General features: G+C 47.6%; 1 protein-coding gene across 1 annotated transcript in view; it reads left to right on the forward strand.

Moving 5' to 3' along the window:
• EPHB1 (EPH receptor B1) overlaps positions 1–23551 on the forward strand; it is a 417903-nt gene that overhangs the window by 320519 nt on the left and 73833 nt on the right. Inside the window, exons 6-9 of the mRNA XM_001498502.7 lie at positions 4774–4898; positions 12297–12459; positions 16726–16834; positions 17717–17781. Coding sequence (XP_001498552.5) covers positions 4774–4898; positions 12297–12459; positions 16726–16834; positions 17717–17781 — 462 coding nt within the window. The remainder of the gene's footprint in view (positions 1–4773; positions 4899–12296; positions 12460–16725; positions 16835–17716; positions 17782–23551) is intronic.

Here is a 23551-nt window from a genome sequence, read left to right on the forward strand (position 1 = left end):
TATCTCCCCCTTAGTTTTTCTAGAAGAAGTTGGTGTTTGAGTGGATACTTGAGCTTATTTTTATTTTCGAAAGTTTTGTCTGAAAGTTTCACAACATGTAAAACACCAGATCTAGAGGTGGCATTTGCACTTGGAAAAGGAAAAAAAATAAATTTGTCACTGTAGGTGATCACCGATGGCAGAGCACCAAGTGTAAGCTGCCCCTGACTTTCAGAGAGGAAAAGTAATAGTTTCTTGCTTTCTCCCATGTGCTAAATCCCATCTGAAAATGTAAAACATTTAGAGTGACCTGTGTGAGGATAAACAGCCTGCAGTGAGGCCTGTGACCATTGTGTCAACACTATAAATCCGAGAAATGTGGGAGGTGGTGACCTGTGACCATTATCCTTGGCAGCGTCTCCCAGATCTGCGTGCTGCTGACTGGCTGCAGGCATATCCTTGCCATCTGCCTAACAGGGGTGTTCCTTTCTGTGGATTTCGGCTATTCATTGCCTCTGATGGACTTCAAGGATCTTCAGGGCAGGGCTGTGACTTTTTAAGTTGTCCGTCCATCCCCAGTGATTACAGCAGAGCCCTGGCACAATGTTTGGTAAATATATTGGGTCTTGAGTGATGGCTTTCCAGTGATTAGAGGCAAAGAAAAGAACCAAGCCCATTAAAATCCTCAGGCCATTGGGATTCATCTTTCCAATTTTTAATACGTGATGCTTCAGCTCTTGAGGTGGGAGGATCCTGAAAACCTGTGTGGCACTGACATGATTAACATCATGTTTCCACGGAGCTGCACAGCGTGTGTGTTGCGGGGGGAGAAGCAGGCTTATCAGGAGCCATTCACAACCTGTCTTGGTGGGTCCAGCGGGATCCCCCGGTGATCTGGACGGACTCCAGAAACTGCCTCACATTCCCTGAAGCACCTTCATCCTCTGCACAGCTCTGCACAATGCACATGAGGTCTTGGAAAAGATGGTCAAGAGCCATCCATACCTAACCATCCAGCCTGTTGCTGAATCCGCACTCAGCTCCTAGTTTCATTTTATGTGACTCAGCAGCAGCGTTTCCCACATTCTCTCCTCCGGGGAACGTTATTGCCCCTTGATTTCTAGGCGATCACATGCTCCCATTTATTTCTACCTCTCTGACCGTTCTTTCTCAGGCCCCTCTGCTGTTTTCCCCTCATCACCTGAATCTTAGAATATAGATTGTGTTCTACTCATTCTCTTGGTGATCTCTCTTAGTTCTGCTGCTTTCAATATCTTTGAAATACTGGTGACTTTAAATTTTCATCTCCAATCTGGACCTCTTATATACATTCGCCTACACGGCGTCTACTCTGGGACACCGTGGACATCTCAACCCTAACAGGAGCACCTGGTCTTTCCTCCTAGACTGCCTCTACTATGTCTTGCCTGATCTCAGTTGATGGCAGCCCCACTCCTCCAGTTGCTCCAGCCAAAAACCTTGGAGTCATTCTGACTCTTCCATTTCTTCCACGTCCCCCGTCCATTGAGATATTCTAAATATATTCAGAATCTGACCACCCCTACTCTCACCAACCCCGCTGCTCCAAGCCCCATCCAAGTAACCATGATCCTGCAGCTGAATTATTGCCATAGTGTTTGAGCCATCATTCAGCTTTTACGTGGCCCCTGCGTTCTATTTTCAACCCAGCAGAGGGTGATACTGTTAGCATGCAAGTCAGATTCTGTCACTCAGCTCAGGATCCTCCCTCGGCTCTCCATCTCACTTGGAGTAGAAGCCAAAGTCCTCTTTTAGTGACCCTCAGGGCCCTACCGTCTGTGGCCTTGTCTCTGCTCCAGTCCTACTGGCTCTTTGCTGTTCCCCTGAAACTCCAGGCTGCTCCCAGATCAAAACTTTTGCCTTGGCTGTTCCCTCTCCTGTGCTCTTCTCCCAGGTATCCGCCCACATGGCTCCCTCCGTTCACTCCTTCAACCCTGTGCTCCTGCATCTAATTTTCAGGCAAGACCTTGCTGACCACATGCTTTAGAATTGCAGCTTTCCCTGCTCCAGCCTCCTGCACTTTGGCATTCTGTATGCTTTTCCTCTGTTCTGTTTTTTCCTGTTGTACTTAATATTTTTAACATACCTTGTGGTTGACTGATGTATTACATCTAGTCTCTGTATCCCTCCATTAGAAAATAAGCCTTATGAGGGCAGGAAATTTATTTCATTCACTATAGAGTCTCTAGCATTTAAAATGACGACTGACAGGTGGCAGATAATTAAATATTTGTTCAATTAGTTAAATGATGAACCTGGGCAATGATACTAAGTTGAGAGGAAAAGAAGATGGATTTGTTGGTTGAATCAGGATCAAAAAATTATTTCAACTTATTAGGTTAATAGTCCAAATTTGACTGATGGTAAAGAGATGCATGTAAATCCCTGTAATCAAAGGCAAAAGCCAACTCTACAGACAAAGGACGAGGAGCGTACCATGGGAAACCATAAAGGTCGTATTTGACTGTGATTTCAGAGTCTCATAGCAGGGGCATGATTGTGATACAAAGGCTAATGGTCACGTCAATAAATGTATAGTACACAGGTCATGATAGATATTAGTTTTACTCTACTCTTTGCTGCTCAAACATCAGTGAGAGAATTGGGTTCACCTCGGGGCCTCATGCCTAAAGAGAGATTTAGAGAACATGAGCCCCAGTTGGAAAAGAGCCACAGATGGCAGCTTATCGTGGGAGAGATGTTCGTAGCACCTGGCCATTCTTTTCAGCAGGAAAAACTCGGGGGAGCCCTAACTAGTTTCTTTAGCTATTTGACAAGCCATTCTGTGGAAGAGAGAACATTCTATATTACTTCAGTTGGCAGAACTGAGACCAGTGGGAAGGAGACAAATTTCAGATAAGGATAAGGAAGACGTGCAAATTGGTGAGATTACCCAAGTATGGAGTAGCAGCTCCTAGAAGCAGTGAGTCTGCCATCCTTGAGGACACAGCAGGGCTGGGCAGAGGATACCTGGGGGGATTCAGGACTGTATTAATTCACGTCCTCCACGAAGCAGACGCCAAGGTGGGATTCGATGTGCCAGAGATTTATTGGGGAAATGGGGTGGAGGCCAGAGAAGGCTGAGAGAGCCATTAGACCATGATGAAGCTCTGATCCCTCTGAAGGAGAGAGGGAAGGAAGGAGGATTGGGTGGGAAGAGTCTTAGACTGCCATGGTGTTACACAGAAGTACTGGTAAGTCCAATGTGAGTCTCTGAGGCAAAGTTGCCAACCAGAAGAGTCAGGAATTGGCCTGCCACACTCAGTCGTTGGCTGGGAGCAGCCTGTGGGAAATGGGCCCCTGTGTGAATGTAGTGATGGATTTCAGAGTGCAGCAGCTGTGGCCATCAGTCAGTTATGCTCCCAGAAGTAGGAGCTCTGAGAGTTGCATTTTCACAGCCATTACAAGGTCTCCAATGGGAACTGTGCAAAGTCCCAGGGGGACTCTGATTCTAAGCCCTCATCATACCACTTCTCACACTGTGCTCTCTGTATGGCTCCCTGGACTGTGAGCATCCTCAGAATAAATGCTCTGCATCCCACCACCAGCCTAGGGGCCAGCATGTAGTGGGTGCTCCACTGAATGGTCCAGGGAGTGGTGGAGAATGCAATGACCACCTCCTCCCCTGACCTGATAGCAGTGCTCTGTAATTTCAGGTCTTGGAGGGGAATCTCTTAACTTAAACTGATGATAGTAAATGTCACTCAGCCATAGTCCCTAGAGAAACCCTTGTAAAGTGGAGTTCACGCGAAGACATGACTTTCATCATGGCAGAAGTGCCACAACTAAACAGAATAGCCCCTGAGCAGAGCACAGAGTGAAGCCTCATCCATTACCCACCTCTCCCCCTAGAAAGACAACCCTCATTTGTTATTTCCTGACTGTTTTCATTTTACTTAGACCGTGTGAAAAATGTTGAATTGGGAAATAAATAATATTATTTCCAAAGAGAGATTTCAGAATCACTTCACAGATTTTGGAATTATTATCCTGTTTCCAAATGTTTGCTTTGCAGATCATTTCTTCATTTGTATTTGTGAGCTCTTTGTTGCCAATGTTCTCATCTGGAAAACTCTGACAGAAGTCTGAAAGAACTCTGTTGTTGGTCTGTACTCATGTTATTTTGAGAGATGCCTCCTCTCTTTCTTTTGAAATGTAGCAAAACCTTAACTGCAGTCTCCAAAGGAGATATTTGCTAGAATGTTCCTTTCTGTTGCACAATACTTCTGCACTGACCAGTTCTACTCTCTCACTATCATCCCTTGCTTCCAGGCTCTCTTCTCTGCAATAGCTCAGCCTATTATTGCAAGACTGAGATTCCTCCAGCAACTTCTGCTCAAAAACATCCCGTTGCTCCTCTCCTCCTCCGGTCTGAGGCCTAGACTTGTCCTGGTTATCATGCCCTCTCTAACTGGCTTGGGCTTCCCCAGGCCATACTGTTTTCCCATGATTCCTCCAGTCATCTCTGGTTTTGGTCAAACCTTTCTCCTCCCTGCCCAGAAAATACCCCATCCATTTCAGCCCCCACCTTCACACATGCTCTCCTGTCCTAAATTATGGCCTTTTCTCTCCTTTGTTACCCAAACTCCATTCATTCTGCAAAACCCACAGGAAGTTCTGCGGATCCAGCTCAGCTGATGAGAAAGAAAAGACAGGGTTCAAACTCAATGACATTTCTCTCCCTCCTTATCTCTGAAAGACAGCACTTCTCATATAGTCTCATATAATCTGCTCTGTCTCTTTTTTTCTCCACAGCCCCTTCCACTGTTCCCATCATGCACCAGGTCAGTGCCACCATGAGGAGCATCACCTTGTCATGGCCACAGCCCGAGCAGCCCAATGGCATCATCCTGGACTATGAGATCCGGTACTATGAGAAGGTGAGCCAGCTTTGCCTGCAGGCTTGAAAGACCTAGAGCTAGCCACTGTGGGGTGGCGGGTGGTGGCCAGCTGAGGGCACAAGGAGACAAGCTGGACAAAGCCTATGGGAGGGGAGATTCTGGTGACAGAGGACAGGGGCTCCCTGGGAGAATTCTCCAGGTCTGCTTGGGCAAAAGCCTCCCAAACCCAGGCACTTTCTGTACCAACACAGGAGAGAAACTTCCAATCCACTGCCCTGCTGTCTGGACAGTTCCCGGGGCTGGTGTGGGCGGGACCAAGCCCATTCTCCCAGTCACACGTTTGCTGTGCTAATGCAGATGCTACGAAACTGCCAGGTGTCCCCTGAACTTTCCCAAGATTTAGTGGTTTTGTAGACTAGTGTTTTTCAAAGTGATTGATTATGTACCTCCAATATAAGATTGTTTATTTATAAATCATATTCATGTACTACTGCACTAATATGTTTTGGACGTTAAAAATATTTAGATGAAAATTTAAAGGATGAGATAGAAATTAATAGAAATAGAAATTTGTATATTCTCTTCCTTGACTGTTTTTAGCAGCTCCCGCTGGGGGCTACTGCAGGGCATGTGCTGCCACAAAAAGAGAAATGGTGCCCTGTGGAGTTGGTCCCTAGTCTGTCTGAGGGGGAGACAGGGCCTCTCTCCCACTGTGAACTGTGGGACTTGCAAAATCCCAGGAAAATGCAGGGCTTGCTGTACTGACCTAACACATTATTTTTAAAACACCAGAGTCATTCATTTATTTGTCCAGCAAGTATTCATTGAGCAGCTGCCATTGGATAGGGACTATCTAGGATATGTTAGTGATCAGAAAATGGTTCCTTCCCTCAAGGGGCTTACTTTCCAATAGAAGGAAACAGACAGTGAACAATGAACATAATAAATAAGGAAATCGTAAAATATGTTAGAAAATGAGTAGTGTGAAGGGAAAATGGAAAAGTAAAGCAAGGTCAATGGGAGCAGGGGGGTGAAGTCTGGGGGAGGAGCAGGTTGCAGAAGCAGGTAGAATGGTAAAGGCAGGCCTCCTGGAGAAGGTAAGTCCTGAGTAAAGACCTGAAAGAGGTAAGGGTGTTGTGAAGCTGATATCTGGAGGATAGAAAGCCTGTGCAAAGGCCCTGAGGCAAGATCATGATGCATGATTCAAGGAGCAGGAGGGAGACCTCTCTGACGGGGGAAGGAGTAGACCGGGGAAAGAGCTAATCCAGGGAGGTGATCATGTTGGGCCTTAAGAACTTGGGTTTTTCCACAGAGTGAGATGGGGATCCATAGCAGGGTTAGGAGCAGAGGACAGACAAAACTCTGACTTACATTTTGAAAGGATCATTCAGGCTGTTCTGTTTAAAATAGGCCTGCTAGATGACAGTCATCTAAGACAAGGATGATGGTGGCTTGAATCGAAGTGGAAGCAAAGGGCTGGTGAAATGTAGTCAATTTCCAGATATGTAAACAAACGAGAGAGCCAACAGGACTTCCAATGGGTTGGATTTCAGATGTGGGAGACTTCTGGCCTGACCCACTAGAAGGATATAGCCACCATTGACTGAGAAAGGGATCTCTGTGGGCAGAGCATGCTCGTGGGGAGAGAAGTGACAGAAGTTCAGCTCTGTGTATAAAATGCCTCTGATACAGCTAAGTGGAGCCGTGGATTAGCAGCCAGATGTACATGTCTGGAGTTCAGGAGAAAGGAGCAGGTCACAGATGTCCATTTGGAAGTTTTCAGTATGTAAATGGCATGAAAGTAGTGAGCCTGGGTCAGAGCATCTGATGGGTCAGTGGAAATAAGAAGATGATCACGGATGGAGACCTGCGGCCTCCAACATGGCAGCAGTGTTGAATAGTGGGGCACCACTGTGTTGGGAAGCGGGAGCCCTAGTTTCCAGTGCCTGCCCTAACCAACCAGCAGTGTGGTCAAATTACTCAACCACTCCAGCCACAGTCTTCACATTTATAAAATGGTAGCAATTTACCTTCCTGAAAGTGGAGAGCCAGATGGATCACGAGTCTAGTTTGTGAGGAAGTGTGCCCCTCAGCCATTACAGCCGAATTTGCAAGCAAGGTGAGGATTAGGCAGCATTCTATTCATTTAGAGAATATTGGGTTTTGTAGACTCTTGATTCAGGTAATTCAGTGAACTGGGGGTAATTTAAACCATTTGGATTCATAAGCAGCCGTTATATCCATTCAGCTTTGAATTTGGGGCCTTAGATTTTTTTTTATCAGTTAATAAAGTAAATGCTGACTTTCCAAAATGTTTTGGACCAGTCTGCTCAGACCACTTGACCACATGGCCTCATTTCATCACCAAAGTTGACCTACAGGTTCAATAGAGTATCGTGTGTGGCCAGTCTATGATGTGATGTCAGAGTCACTCATAAGGTTCCATCCAGCCGCCCTTCCCACACACACATGAACTTGAGCGTTGTAGTTCATCTTAGAAAAATAATAATTTCTCCCTACTGTGGCCCTATTGGATGCCAGGGGCTTTATAAATAGTATCTCCTTTCCCCCTCACAACACAGTGTGGTAAACATTAGTATCATTGCTATGGGTAAAGAAACCGATGCACAAAGAAGTTAAAAAAAAAAAAAAGAAAGAAAAACTTGCCGTCAGTCACACAGCTTAGAAGTGAGCCTATAGCCTAGTTCTTTGCCCTGAAGCAAGTCGGGGTGCTGGGAAGGGGCTGAATGCATGGAAGACCACCTACCCTCCTCCTCATCTGCCATGCCAAGGGCAGTCACCCTGGGGCAGTGATGGGCTTAATGACAGGCTCCGAACCGAAACAATCGTGCCTGTGTCCCTTGGCTCCTAGCTCCCTAACCAACGCCCAGGCTCTCCACTGCCTTTCCCCGTACATGCAAACCTCCTCCCTCAAAACACTGTAATTAACCTCAACTTCTGATGCTCTGAAGGAACCTTATTCTCCCATTTCAGGCCACATCCTTACTTCTCAGTAATTTATACTAATTATTAACAGACACACATGCACAGCAGCTCAATGCCTGAGGCAGCTTCCACACCTCAGTGAAGCATATTATTGTCCCCACTTGGGAGGACAGAATGTTTTCCTTGGGAACACAGAAGGCTTTTTTGCTGAAGCATTGGTTACCGTTCGGTATATTACTATAAAACTCTCCTCCACTTATAAAGTGCTTGACTATAAAATCCGTTACATTGCTTTGACCATTTCTAATATGACTAAAGAAAAGACATTACCTTGTGAGGGTATTTTGAAATAATAACCACAATGATAATAATTCATCACATATTGAGTATCTATTATGTGCCAGATCTTCACAGATATATTAGTTCCGATCCTTGAAAGAAATGAAAGAAGGACACTTGAAAGCCAGGTATAACCAATTTGTAGATGATGGAAGTAAGTCACAGAAAGGTTAAACAACTTACTCATGACCACACAGGTCACAGCTATGGAGTCACAGAGCCAGAACTATAGACATTTTTATTGTATTTCAGTGTATTTCTGAGCTCAGTATAAGACTGGATGTAATCATATTGATGCTGAGGATCTTGAAATTAGTGTGGCCCCGGAAATAAGAGATTGTATCTTAATTTTAAATCCAAATGCTTGTAACCAGAACGGTATGCCTACCTGCTCCGTGAGGCCATGGAATCCTGGTCTTAAGAAGATGCAAACACAAATAGAACTCAGCCCGGTAGATGTCCTGGATTTAGTCCAAAGAAACAAAACTCACCATTCCTCCATGCTGTGCCACTTCTTCTAAACCAGGAGTCAGCAAAGTTTTTCTGTAAAGGGCCAGATAGTAAATATTTTAGGCTTGTGGGCCATACAGTCTCTGTCCCAACTACTCAACTCTGCCTTTGTAGCAGGAAAGCAGCCATAGGTAATACGTCAATAGAAGGGTGTGGCTGGGTTCCAATAAAACTTTATTTACAAAAACAAGTAGCTGGCCATGCACTAGTTTCCCAAGCCCTGACAACCCTCCCTGGGTCTCTTGCCCCATATCACCCTCTCGGTTTGTGCTTGGGACACCTTTCAATTTCATCTCTGTGAATGAAATCAATGAGGCTTTCGCCTCCTCCCACAGCTCATTAATAGAGAGCTGAGATGCCATCAAGCTGCTGATGCTCCCAGAGCCTCTCCATGTTCATCTCCTTCCCCATTTTAATATGTTTCCATTCATCATTCTCTCTTGCTTACTGTCTTGTAGCACTTTTCACTTCTGGTGTCAGCGCTTGTAGGCAAACCATGGGAGGAACATCTACATCTGCTCTCAGCTGTCTTCATGATTAAGCATTTAGACGTTGACTGACTCTTCATAATAACTGTCTAGGCCAGAATGGGCTGGTTTAGGCCTTGGGAATTTCTACCCTTCAAATTTTAGGCTCATTTTCTCATAGAAACCCTTTCAGACCTTGGCAGTATCTTGTTCTCAATCGATTGGTTCAGATAACTGGTCTGAAGTGTGCTGTTTAGTCATCCACTTAGCACTGAGTGGTTGAGCACCCAGGCAGTACAAGCTCTGTGCCACATGTTGGGGAAGGCGAAATAGGGAGACATGGTCTCTGCCTCCAACAGCTGCAGCTTCTATCTCCCACACACTTATAAAATCAGTCATAAGCGACCAAAAAGAAAAAAAAATCCTTACTCTTCACTCTCACTCATTTGCTTGACGTTGATTAATGGTTTTGAAGAGAACAAGGACTGATACCCATTTTAATCACTGAAATTCTTGAATGTTTGGACTATAAAGTGATTATGGGTTAATGGTTTTTCCTCACAGTCCAAATGCCAATACACCAAAACACAGTTTTCAGTAAAAGAGCTGCCAAGTCAATGCTTCATTTATTTCAAACAGCACATATTTCCATCAGATTCCAGTAAAACCAGAGAATTCAGACAGTCGTCTGGATTTTGTCCTCATTTGGAAGGTGATGAGATGATTTTCATAGTTTCAGCTCTCCAGCATGTCAGGATAGTAAAGACCAAAATTCTAGATGGCATCCCTTCCACAGTAGACAGCCTTCTTTCTGCAGAATCCCTGATTGGCAGTGGTGGTGGTGGGATCCGCCTCTTTTTAAACAGATCACGTGATGGATGGATAGTCTTTCCCCAGACAGTCTCTCCCAGAGGCCAATGGATAGCCCCTCCATCAGGGGGACCATGGGCCTCTTTGTAACTTTCAGCTGTCTCTCTGAGCTGGCCTCCAACCTGTGGTCCCTTACAAGTGCTTCCAAATCATTCATCCCCACCCTCTATGCCACCCACACTCCAGATACACCCAGTTACTGCAGGATCCTGAATTCTTTTAGGCCTTGTTTTTGCTTGTTTTATTCTGTTCTCATGGGATATCCTTTTAAGTTCTCACTCCCCACATTCATCCATGTGGCTAATTTCTTTCGTCTTTCATGACAACTCATGTCACCCTTTTTCTGAGCCCCTCCCAGCCTCCTTATCAGTCTGGGCTGGGTGACCCTCTGATATTCCTTACATCCCCCTAAGCTGCCCTCTGCCAAGTCACTCAGTCAGCACTGCTGTCATCATGTGTCTATTTTCTGGTCCATCCCACAAGATGTTGTGTCCCCAGAGGAGAGAGACTGTACCTTGACACCCACAGCCCGTGTATAGGGCCTAGCACATGGTGGTGTGTCGTAAGTGTGACTGCCTGGCCAAATGAATGAATGATCACACATCAGGTCATGTCTGCCTTTGCAAAGTAGACTTTCACATGTTTTAAGACAACGATAATATCTTATTATTGTGCTGTATTCTTTTCTCCTGGCTCAACTCCCCGAGTTTCTTCTGTTGTTTGACTAAGGATGTGTCTTACAGACCTCTCATCATCAGCTTCCCCTCATTTGTCACCGTGCCTCTTGGACCATTGTGCCTCGAACTCATCACAGTACCATAGATCTCCACATTGGACATGGGCCTTCCTCCCAGTGACCCAAGCTCTTCATTTTCACTGATGTCCCCATTTTGCTCAAAGATTCGTGGTGCAGAAGGGGCAGGCCCACCTCTGAACTTTCGTTCCTGCACGCTTGGAGATAACCCACCAGCCCCATGATGCTTACATGGAGGTGACTGGAGACCAGGCTGGTGTATATGAAGGTGCTGAGGGTGAGGTGTAATGATGAAGGACGGTAATGAAGAGAATCCATGGGCTGGAATAGTGAGAGAAGATTTCCTAGAAGAGGAAACCTTGAGGGGTGTAGGCTTAAGGAAGCTGGAGGGCTCAGAGGAGCCCCAGAGGGAGGCATTTCAGACTGGGAAAACAGCCTGAGAAAAGGCCTGGTGGCCAGGGGCCTGGTCGCTGGAGGGGCAGCCAGGTGGTGATTTAGGAGGATGTGAGAGACTGGAATTGACATCCTTATGAAGGGCCTATAAACCTATGTTTAAGAGTTTTGTTTTTGTCTGATAATAGTTTTAGGGAAAGTCACAGATCTTTTTTAGAAAAGAAGTTTGGATTTGGTGGGGAGGGAGCGGCAGAAAAGGTGGGAGACTATAAAAGCCCAGGCACAGACCACATGTCACATAAGGCCAGCAGCAAAGAGAGGCAGCAAGAGCACGTTCAGGACACTCACGACTGGCAGATGGGTCAGGAGGATGAGAAAGACGAGCACCATCTGTGCACACCAGAGGACACACGTGCAGGAAACAGGTACTGTAGGGGACAGGGCAGAAGGTGCTGGAGGGAGTGACAGACAAGAGGGTGGGCTAACCCCCTGAGTAAGTGGGAGGGTGAGGACATAGGGCCTGCTCTCCGGGGAGAAGGGACAGGCTCTCCCTAGATGCTGGTGGAGAGGGAACTGGAGGATGGGGACCCAGACAGACACACGCCATGGTGAAGGCAGAAGCAGGTGTGGTACATGGTCCAGAATAGGCTCAAGCTCTTCAGCAGAGTGGATGCAAAGCCATTTGCCTAAGGACTTGAGGGCACTTAAGGAGTGACCTGGACCAGGAGTGACTAGGGAGATCTTGAGTGAGGAGAGAGAAGACCAGGGCTGGGCAGAGGCAAGACAAAGAGAGGCAGGCAGGGCCGGATGTTGCTGTCTGCTTCTGCTGAGGTCAGAGACTAGACAGGATTTTGCAAAGGTGGATGTGCCTTGTTATTCTACCTCTTAACCCTGGAGGGGGCTGGAGCGGAAAATGACTCTGTGCCCCCTGGCCAGGCCCTGAGAGCTCAGCCATTGCTCAGACCCATCTCTTCAGAGCATAACCACCCCATGGTCCAGAGCTGATTTTTCCTTCTTTTGGTCTAGGCCATTCTGTCCCCATTCAGAGGGATGGCCTGGGGCTGGTGACAACTTCTAGCAGACCCGTAGGATCAAGAACTGATGGGGCCTGGGAGCTCAGGAGCAGACTGCTGACCCCTTCTCCTTGCTCATTTTTAGGAACACAATGAGTTTAACTCCTCCATGGCCAGGAGCCAGACCAACACAGCGCGTATCGATGGCCTGCGGCCGGGCATGGTGTACGTGGTGCAGGTGCGCGCCCGCACCGTGGCCGGCTACGGCAAGTTCAGTGGCAAGATGTGCTTCCAGACTCTGACAGACGGTAAGGGGTGGACCAGTGACCCAGGCACAAGGCAGGCAGCTGGGGGAGGAGAAGAGGCCCCAAAGAAGCCACACTCACAGCCAAAATGCCAATCTCTAACTGGATTCCAATGGAATTCCTCCAAAGGGTTTGCCCCCAGTGGGGCCATGGAGAGTTGCTCCATTTACCAGGCAGGACATTTGTCTGAAGTCTGGCCCGTTTTGCTCCCAACATCTAGCAGATTTGCCTTGGAAGGGTTTCTGTACAATGAGCGGAGAGGCAACCACGTGTGGCCCTGCATTTGCGTAGCAGTGAGAACTCCCCATATCTCAAGGGTCCCTGCACCCTCCTGCCTCTCGATCAGGGCTCAGATGCCTCTGGTTTCACCCTCACTTTCACTTCACTCTGTTCTTGGGGCCTGGGACCTGAGCTTGCAGCCTCATCGCCTGAGCTGAGCGCTCCAGGAAGGAAGTGGAGGGACACATTTGGGGTGGGGCAGTCCCATGCATCTCAGCATACGTGAAGCGGCTTCATGTGTGGCCTCCAGGAGGTCCTGCTCAGGTGTCTGCAGAGAGAACAGCCACTGTTTTCCAAACTGTTCCCCAGAAAGTCTGTCACCAAAAATACTTCCCCTTGGGCTTTATTAGTTCCCTATTATATCACTCTCCCTCTGTCCCCAGAGACCACCTCTTTTAATAGTTATGAAAATCCAATCCTCCTGTAGCTCCAGCGTCGTGCATGGTGTGTCTGTGCATGCATTAGCCATTTACCAGAGTGTATGTATTCACTTATCTATCTACTATCTACCTATCTATCTATATTTATTTATTCATTTGTGAGCTGTTTCCTGATAGTTTTCCAAATGTCAGTCGATTCCCAACCTCCCAAATTGAAAGCCTTTAGTTTTTCCTTAGTTATTTGAATTACACAGAAAACAGTCCACCCTTACACAACATTTTCTTTTAGGCCGGCACTCTCTGACTAGGCACTTGATAGGCCTGGAGGTTTTATATTAACTCATATTACATTTTTTTAACAATTTAAAAATTCATCAGAAAGATTTAAAAATCACTGATCTCATATAAAAATCATAATATTCATGGGGCCAGCCCGGTGGCATAGTGGTTAAATTCACATGCTCTGCTTCAGCAGCCTGGGGTTCATGGGCTCAGATCCCAGGCACAGACCTATACACTGCTCATCAAGCCAAGCTGTGGCAGTGTCTCATATACAAAATGGAGGAAGATTGGCACAGATGTTAGCTGTTAGCTCAGGGCCAATCTTCCTCACCAAAAAAAAAATCGTAACATTCGTTTTCTTGAAGAATTGTAAGAGAAGCCAGTGCTGGTGGGCATTCTAGTGTGAGGACTCTGGCCCAAGCTGGGGGATTGCTGGGGTGCCTCCCCCTTCCCAGTGGTTTTTACCTGGCTGCTTTCATGTGGGCCGTCTGGCTCCCGTCGGATTAGAGTATATAACCTGTTTTGAGTTTATTTTAGGTGAATTTTCACTCATCTTTTGAGGAGGGTAGGATGGGATGGAAGGATGAGCCAGTTCATTCAGATTAACGATGCTGTTGGTGTGAAAAGAGCGCAGGCTGTCTTCTGTTCTTCACGGACTCTGTCCCCGCTTTGCACCTCACTGGCCGTCTAGCTTTACGGGCACTTTGGCATCAGGAGGTACACAGGATTAAAAACCCAAAACTCAAAATGCTCTGAGCACTGATCTCTTGGCAATTCTGCTAGACAAATTAAGAAGTAACTAATTTCTCCCAAGAAGGCTGTTCCTTTTACATTTGGCAGTTAAGTTTTGTAAACCCAAGAGGGGCTAGATATAAGAGAGTTTTGGTAAGTGGCCAAGTTCAGGAGTATTTATCTTAATGACTGAGGTTCACACGTCAGTAGTAATCATGTTTGTTGAGGCCTCTGGCCCCGTCGGCAGCACAAAAGTGTGTCTGAAGGTTGACCTATGACGGGGTCATTGGGACGAGGAGGACCTATGGGATCCTGCCCAGGGTCAATGACCACACTTTGGGCAGGTGACCTCCACATGGGGGCAGAGCCACTGTGGTCCTGGGCAGCTCTTAGCTACATCGGGCTAACCTTTGATTTCGCTGCCTACTTTTTTTTTTAAAACAATTCATAAAGCAGGGTGTCTGCATGTTCCCAAACACTCTGGGTGATTCTTATTCTCCCCAATGCTTGGGAACCATCCTTCAACTCTATGGGTGGAGAAAGAGACTTCTAAAGACAAGGATGTTGTTCTTGAAGATTCCCACTCTCTATAAATCAATTTTAAAGGCTGAAGGTCGCATTGCTTTATGTAGTTTTGGGGTTTTTTTTTTGTGATGAGGAAGATTGGCCCTGAGCTAACATCTCTTACCAATCTTCCTCTTTTTGCTTGAGGAAGATTGTCACCGAGCTAACATCCGTGCCAGTCTTCTTCCATTTTGTATGTGGGATGCTGCCACAGCATGGCCTGATGAGTGGTGTACAGATACACACCCGCGATTCAAACCCATGAACCCCAGGCTGCTGAAGCAGAGCACGCAAACTTAACCACTTAGGCCACTGGGCTGGCCCCTGCTTTATGAAGTTTTTAACTTATAGAGTTGCTGCCATGCACTCCTTATTGTGGTTCTTTCCATTCATTTTTTTTTTTTTTTGCCAAATTAATTTTTTAAAACACATTACAAAAAGCTCTCAGCAGAGGGAAGCTGAGACTCCCTTCAGTCTTTAAATTGATTTTTTTTTTTTCCTTTTTCTCCCCAAAGCCCCCCGGTACATAGTTGTGTATTCTTCGTTGTGGGTTCTTCTAGTTGTGGCATGTGGGACGCTGCCTCAGCGTGGCTTGATGAGCAGTGCCATGTCCGCGCCCAGGATTCGAACCGACGAAACACTGGGCCGCCTGCAGCGGAGCGCGCGAACTTAACCACTCGGCCACGGGGCCAGCCCCTTTAAATTGATTTTTGGAGAAAACATCCTTGTCCTTAGAAGTCTCTTCCACCCACAGAGTTGAAGGGTGGTTTCCAAACATCGGGGAGAATAAGAATCACCCGGAGTGTTTGGTGAACACGCAGACACCCTGCTCTTCACCAGAGGTTCTGATTCAGCAGATCTGAGGAGGGGCCCAGAAATCCTCATGGTTAGTAACCAGGCTCAGGTGATGCTGATGGAGGGCATGGGGAACCTCACTCCAAGAAGGACTGTCATCAGTGTTGCCAGATAAAATACGGGATGGCCCGTTAAATTCGAGTTCCAGATAAAGAGTGAATAATGTTTTCGTATAAGTATCTCCCATGCAATATTTGGGACATACTTATACGAAAACATTATTCGTTGTTTACCTGAAATTCAAATTTAACTGGCCCTCTGGTATTTTCATTTGCTCTATCTGGCAAGCCTAATTGTCATGGAGCGTATATAGCTTGACCTCCGTATGCCTCGGTCCTAAACATCCGATAACGGCTCCCTAACATCACGTGAAAGAGTAGCCACAATAATAATAGCCAGCTGGGCCAGGTGGTATATATGGGTTAAGGAAAAGATAATTAGTATTTGGGGCACCCATGCTAGGCTAGACACGTGAAATGTGCATCATAGTTTGTCTAACAGATAAGGAGTCTGAGGGTCAGAGGCGCTAAATACTTGGTCCAAGATCACGGAGGTTGCACATGGTAAAGCCAGGGTTTCGATGAGCCCTGTCTGCCTCTGACCCAGGGGCTTCCGGCTCCCCTGCATAGAACAGCGTGGACCTAACATTTGGCAGAAGGCTTGGTCCTGTTCTTCTTGAGAAGGAGCTTCAGAGGGCAGGGCCATTCCTCGGTGTTTCTTCACCCTCCACGGCACCTGCTGCAGTGCTGGCAGCAGGGACTCCTGAAATACCCGCTCAGTGAATCTGCTGACTCTGCTGCATTTCAACAACTTCGTGTTTCAGGAAATACTCAGCACCCCCTACCCCGTTAGACTTTTTCTCAACGTGGCTGACAGTCCTTCAAGAGACATTCCGAATGAGGGCATGCGGATTGGGAGTCCCCTCTGCTCTGGGGACCAATGTCATCTGCTTTTAGTTCTGAGATTCTGTTACTGCTATTTTGCTTTTATTGTTGTCACTGTCATTTGTTTTTATTTGTGACAAAGATCACTCACTGTTTTGATCGGACTCAGAGCTGTGAGGCATAGAAACTGTACTCTCTCTCTCATCTATATATAGTCTTCGCTATCATGTATTGAGTACCAGCTGTATGCAAAGGGCATACAGGAAGGATTCTAATGGCTCTTTCTCACCTAGACGATTACAAGTCTGAGCTGAGGGAGCAGCTGCCCCTGATTGCTGGCTCGGCGGCGGCTGGGGTCGTGTTCGTCGTGTCCTTGGTGGCCATCTCCATCGTCTGTAGCAGGTAGGTCCTCCCCTCCCATTCCTGCCTGCTCTCCTCAGACCCAGGAAGCCCCACGTGCAGACCCCTCCCAGGTCATGCAGACTGGACAGGGCCTGACCATTCATGGACACACTTTCAAAGTCGCCATCATTACTCCATCTCAATCCACAGGCAGCCTAAAATTCTCCAGATTATTTATTTTCTCTAAGCCTGGGATAAAATCCTCTGTGAGAGCTGGGCAAGACTCTGAGTAAACAGCATCCATCCTCAAACCTCATTTTAGCCAAGACTTTTAGCACCCCACCCCCCTAACACACACAATGGTTTTTTGGAGTGACAGTTACAAACTTGCATTTGACCCATTGAAGCATCACCCCCTGTGTCACAGCCCATCCTCTGGTTAGAGAACCAAGGCTGCCTCAGCAGAGGACACAAGGCAAATGGGCAGGATGGATGCTGAGGAAGAAAAGAGGAGCTCTGAGTTCTGCAGAAGGGCCGGCCCTGAAGGCCTTGTGAATTTTTAATACTATTGCTACTGTCTTCGGTGGTTAGCCCAGATTCCGCTGTGCAAAGCCCCAATCAGCCGCTCTCGAGCAGCTCTGCAGTGCAGCCAGAATGCTAATAGGCATCTTCAAAGCCTCTGCCCCAAGCTCTGATGGGGACCCATGGCCCTGCCTGGCCTCTGAAAGACCTTGACTTGAAAGCAGACTGAGCTGCCCACAGTGGTGGCCAAGCCAGAACACTGGCCACTACAGGAGCCACACCTAAAGTGAGAGTTGCAGTTCCCAGTCCCAGGAGATGCTGGGTGAGCCCCATCAGGACAGGAGGCTTGGGCGGAGTTCCCTGGAGCAGAGCGGTGGGGGTGTGCCTGGCTGAAAGAGCTCCTCTGCCTTGTCCCCACAGGAAACGGGCTTACAGCAAAGAGGCCGTGTACAGCGATAAGCTGCAGCATTACAGCACGGGCCGAGGTGAGTAGAAAGCAGACACCACTGCCTGACTCCTGGCGAACCGCTGAGTAGAGCAGGCGAATGCGTGGGGCGTTCCTTATGGGCAGACTGGCTGGTCCCAACTGCGAGCCCCCTTCCAGTCCCTGATGCCCCAGCCACTGCCTCTCTCTGCAGGTCCCCAGGGACCATAGGCTCCCCACCTCCTCTGCTGTCCGCCCACTATGGGCACTCATTGGACGCCTGGCGGGTAGATTATCTTGTGCATTGATAAGCCCATATAGGACAGCGAATGCAGGGAAAAGATTGGGTTTAGCAAGTCAATGAATCCTGAAATGAGACTCAGTGGGAAAAGATGGAGGGTTCTCTCTTAACACCTTCTGCCTTATCTTATCCAGTTGAGCGGCTGGGGAATGTGTTAACCAAAGTCATAGATAAGCCAGAGAACATGAATGCAGGGAATTAAAAAGATAGCAGAGCCCAAGAGGCCCAAGTGTTGGGATATCTCCCAAGTGTTTTCTTTTAAGAAGTACCTTTAAAAGTTTTTCTCACTCATTATCTTATTCCTCTCTTTTTAAAAAACCTAGACATAATACTTTTATAACTAAAATTTCACCTCATCAATGTGCAACCTGAAGTCCTATGTCTTTTATCTGTGTAATGACAACATTGCAGGATCTGAAAAAGGCCCCAGGAGGCCAGCTGGGCCCCCTTCCTGCCTCCAGAAAGCGGTATGCTTAGATCCTCGCGGCAGACGTGTTCTGTTCCTAAATAACTCCTTTTGAATTCTGCAGATGCCCTCGGAAACCTGTCCCAGCACTTTGTGCTGTGCTCTGTCACAGGCTTCTTCTGTGAGCCGCATCTCGCCTAAATCCCCCTGTTGCAATGTAAACCCTTTTCTTCCTGTTCACTCAGCAGTGAGCGTGGAAAGACCTCGTACACACACACTAAGCATGCCTCCGGCAAGTGGTTCTGGAGTGAAAATGGACTAGCAGGCCAGAGTTCTCATGGACCAAACTCCTTCCTTCTCCTATGTTCCCTGAGGCAGGAGGATGAGGCCAGGACGTCCCCACCGCAGCTTCACCACCTAGGAGCTGTGTTGTAGTGTGGTCAGTGCCGGCTCGGGCTGTGCAAAGGCCACTTTGTAGATATGGCTTTGTTCTCCAGGGGCTTTCGATCCAAGACCCTGCCAAGGGTTTGTAGAGGACCAGACCCCTGGCAGCTGGGCTGCTGCTTTGCACCGTCGTTCCTGGGAGGCAGGTGTGGGCTCAGCACTGGCTGAGGCCCTGAGGCTCTCCCACAGTGGTCCAGGGCAGCCCCACAATCAGCAGAGCCAACTGGGGGCTTGGAGGACCACCCAGTGTCCCTTTTGCTCCCCTCTTTCTCCCTCCAGGCTACCCTGGGCCTCCATTTTAACCAGATGTCACTGGTCTCAGAGGGGAACCTCAGTGTTTTGGCTCTCCTTTCCGACGCCCTGACTCTGCCTCACTGCAAAATCTACAGATACTTCTACTTCTGTTAACCTGTGTGTTTACCCTTCTGGGCAGGGCCTTAGCTTCCCCAGCTGGGAAACAAAGACTTTGATTGTATCTCTGGTTCCTAAGTGAAGGTCCCCCTCCAGGGTGCATCAGAATTTCCTGGAAGGCTGTCTCCAGCTCCCCTTCTTCCTGCCTCTGCCTCAGGATTCTGATCTTGCCCCCTCCCTGCTCTGGGCTGACTCCTTGCCATGTTGAGAACCACTGTGAAGCCCATTTCAGATTTGGCATCCTGTGAACTCTTTGGATGAAACATTTAGGGGTGGCCATGTTGGCCTGAAGGCAGGGGATGCAAAATTGAGTTCAAAAGGAGAAATGCCTTTTTGAAGACTAGAGAAGCCCAAAGGTGAGAATAGGGTGCCCTTTTAAAGGCATGTAGGCTAAGCCTTGTCATCACTACTTGGGCAGGTACAGAGGGTCCCCAAGCATCAAGTCTGGGGCAGCTTAGCGCCCTTTTGGCCACTTAAACCTGAGATCTGGCCATTCTACTGCTCTGGAGGGATGGGCTGTGCTGGCGCACCACAGGGCGCCACGTGCCCAGAGGTACACTTCCCAAGTGCTCACAGCTCCCTTCTGGAGGCCTCTGTCACCTCCAACAGGTGACCAACAGAAGGAGGCTTCCCTGGTTCCCAGGACCCACAGAAAAACCAGTACCCAGTCTGCAGTAATAGTGGCCTTGCTGCAACCAGTGAGGACAGCTGGGGACACAGTGTTGACAAGCTGCGCAGTCGCCATCCCTGGGACTCGGGGTGGACGCAGAGTTCTTCATGGACCAGAGTTCACTCCCTTGGCTGCCGTAGAAGTCTGCTTTCTTTTTAATTCAGTTCGTCTTTTATAAACGTCCTTTCCCTCTATTCATAACCGTTCTCTTTTTATCCAGCACCTGATATCTGGCTCCTCTTTGCACCCAGGTTCTCTAAACTCACGGTCTCATGCATTGAATCGTATTAGTGCGTTTTCTCCTGCAGACATCCGCCACTCTGACTAAAGTTATTACGGTTGGAGAGTCACAGTGGACAGACTGTAGGGCTGGGGGAAGGCTCAGCACACTTGTAACAGAAGAGGTCACTCAGGCTCTGATGGAGGATGGGCCTGGCCCAAGGTGGGCTCGGGGTGGGGATCATTAGTATTGGAAAGCCCACTCTCTGCCATGCACTGGAAACTCTATTCTGGTAACTCAGTTCGACTCATCTAAGCCTGACAACCACTCAAAGAGGTAGGCATCAGTCTAGGAAGGCTAAGTGACTTACCCAGGTCACATGGCTCAGAGGTGGCAGAGGTGGATGGCACACCCTCTAAACTTGGCTGCAGAGCCCGGGCTCCTTCCAGATTGCAGAGGCCCAAAGTGCCTGATGGTCAAGAGCAAGTGAGAATGTGGTGACAACTAATCCCTGGTTGGTGGTTTGTTGGTCCCCTTCTGGATCCCACCACAGGAGGCAGAAAGGTCAGTAATGCCTGATCTGAATGTGTCCACATAACTCTACCTGGGCCATCCACATGCATGCACCTCACTGTGGGATGCAGATAGCATCCTGGAGCTCTGGGGGCTTCCTGCCCTGGGAATGACAGAAAAGCTGCAGCAGCTCCCCAGCCTCATTCATCAGTGCCCAAGAATGCCTGCCTCTCTTCCCCTCCAGGAGGACATAGAGCATCATAGAAAGGCTGTTGGTCCCTGCCCTCCCAGACACTCCTCTCCAGCTCATGCAAAGGCTGAAGGAGATACTTTCTCCAGCCTGTTGGGACATGGCAGATTTGGTCAACTTGAGAACACAGTGTGCTCTCTAGGACACTGGTTTATGTCCCTCCTCTGAGCCTGGAGCACAGGGAACAGGCATATAAAGGGGATTTTGGATTTGGGTGAAAGAGACTAGAGGGAAAGCAGGTTGGAAAGAGAAACTGTGCTGGATGTGGTGCTGGATGCTTGGATGAAGAACCTGGGAACCTGTGGCTCATGTTCAAGTGGGTGGGACTGTGGATTTCCCGTGTCCAGGAAGAAGCAGATAGATGGTGTGTTCTCGTGGTTTCTGTGGACCAGTTCTCAGAAGGTGCTGGCGGACCAAAAATTACCTGGACAGGATGACCTAGGCTTGGGAATCTATCTTAGAAAAGTTCTGGTTGATTCTACATTTGGGAAATGCTACTAGGTACTTATGGGGCTCAGATAACTACACATTTGATGGTGGTTGATGCCTCACTGATTTCTGAGTTGGGCGAAGTATGTAGGAGTGGGGAGAGGAAAATGAAAGCTTGGTAAGGGGTCAAGACTTTCAGAAAGCAACCTTAACTGAACCATCTCTGTGTTGCAGGCAACTGCAGATATAATCACAAAGCTACTATTATTAAGCTTTGGGAAAAGCAGAAACAAAAGAGTGTGTGCCCAAAGACCGCAGACTGGCAAACACTCTAGTTTTCACATAGGACAAGAGGACAGAGCACAGGGATTACAGAACAGGAGTGCGAGCTTGAGTCCAGCTAAGTCTTGAGGATACTGAGCAGATGGGTTCTGGGCATTTAAAACTGAATTCACTGATCACTGGGAACCACACAGGATTATTAAGAAAAAATTGTGGGTCCTCATCTCATTTACTAGGGTTACACATTTAGTAAATTCGAGAAGAATTGCAGATGTAGTGGATTTTTATTTTGGCAAAAATATTTGATGCTCTCCTAAGGGAAAGCACCGTCAAGTGGATACGGAGCTTGTCTTCATAGCAAAAGAAAGTGGGTTAGTGACTCTGTCAGCCAGGAAGGAAGTCACTAGCTTTATTCTAGTCCTTGTCCAATTCAATGTTTTGTTTGTTGGATTGTTTTTTAAATTCATGAGTCAGATGCAAGCCTAGGGATTCTTATCAAGTTTGCAGGTAAGAGTCGGAGAGCATAACTAACACCACAGAAGACAGAATCAAAATTCAGAACTATCCAACAGCTTTGAATGCTAATTTGAAATCTGCAAGATGAAATGTTAGAGGGATAAATCTAGAATCTAGTGTTTAGGTTGAAACAAAAATAAAGCCGTACAGAAGGAGAAGACCTGACTAGCTATGGGTTTGTGTGAAAAAAAATTTATGTATTTCGTTGACCACAGGTTTAATATGAGTGATAAATAGCTGATAAAAAAGCCAAGCACTGTTGCTGGTGCAGAATATTACTATTCTCCAATTTTGAGCTCTTGCTGTGTTAAGCACTTTACATGTGTTAACTAATTTAATCCTCATAACTTATCTCATGAGGCAGATTTTGCACGTGAAGAAGTAAAGCCTTAGAGAGGACGAGTAATCTGTCCAGAGTCTTGGAATTAGTGATTTATAAAGCAAGGTTTTAAACTGAGGTCCGTCTGACTCTGTGGTTACAAGTACAGTTGAGCTCAGAGGAAGTGATACACAGACACGCTGTTCTCTGTGCTGGTAAGAGCACATCTAGAGTTATCTTGATTCTGGGGACCCCATTTCAGGAAGGACATGTTGGCAAAGCACCTGTCCAGAGGAGAGCAGCCTGCCTGTGGAGGGTACCAAGTTCTGATCTGTTACTGAGGAGACTTAGAAACTCCAGTTTGGTGCTGGAGAAACATGGGAAGGGGCCTAAGAGTCATCATCAAGCATATTGCCATTAGGCAAAGGAAAGGAGATGCTCTTGTGCCCCATGAGGTTAATGGAAACATCGAGCGAAAGCTCAAAGTAGGCAGACGTTGATTCATATAAGAACATACCCTCCCCACCAAACTGGAGCTCTCCACCAATGCAGAGACAGGCTGCTGTGTGAGGAGGTGAGCTCTCTGTCCTTGGAAGCATTCAAGCAGAGGCTAGAGAGCTATCAATAAAGGATGTTGTAGAGAGGATTCCTGCTTCACCTGGGAGATTGGACTTGATTAGACCCAGAAGCACATCTAGCTCCAAGATTCCACACCCATCTTGCTTGACTCTGGGTGGCAGGTGTGTTTTAGAACTTTGGAGGACACAACATCCAGCCCACTGGAAATCACCTTGGCCACCTTGTTGTACCCCCTGGTGGAGGGAGACAGACCACGGACATTTTGGCTGCCTCTTCTGGAGGTAACAGAGCATTAGTAACTGAGCATGAGTAAATGAGAGCCTCTGGGGGGAGGAGGAAAGGCCCCAAGGTGCAAAAGGTGGCTGGGTTTTCAGTAGGTGCTTATTAAATGTCAAATAAATTTAATGAGCTGGATTCACCCGTGTGTCTGCTGCTGGCTGCAAGCCAGAGCCTCTAGAAACCGTGTTAACTGTTTTAGTCCCGAGCTGGTT

Source organism: Equus caballus, chromosome 16 (genome assembly GCF_041296265.1).
Source record: "Equus caballus isolate H_3958 breed thoroughbred chromosome 16, TB-T2T, whole genome shotgun sequence".
NCBI lineage: Eukaryota > Metazoa > Chordata > Mammalia > Perissodactyla > Equidae > Equus > Equus caballus.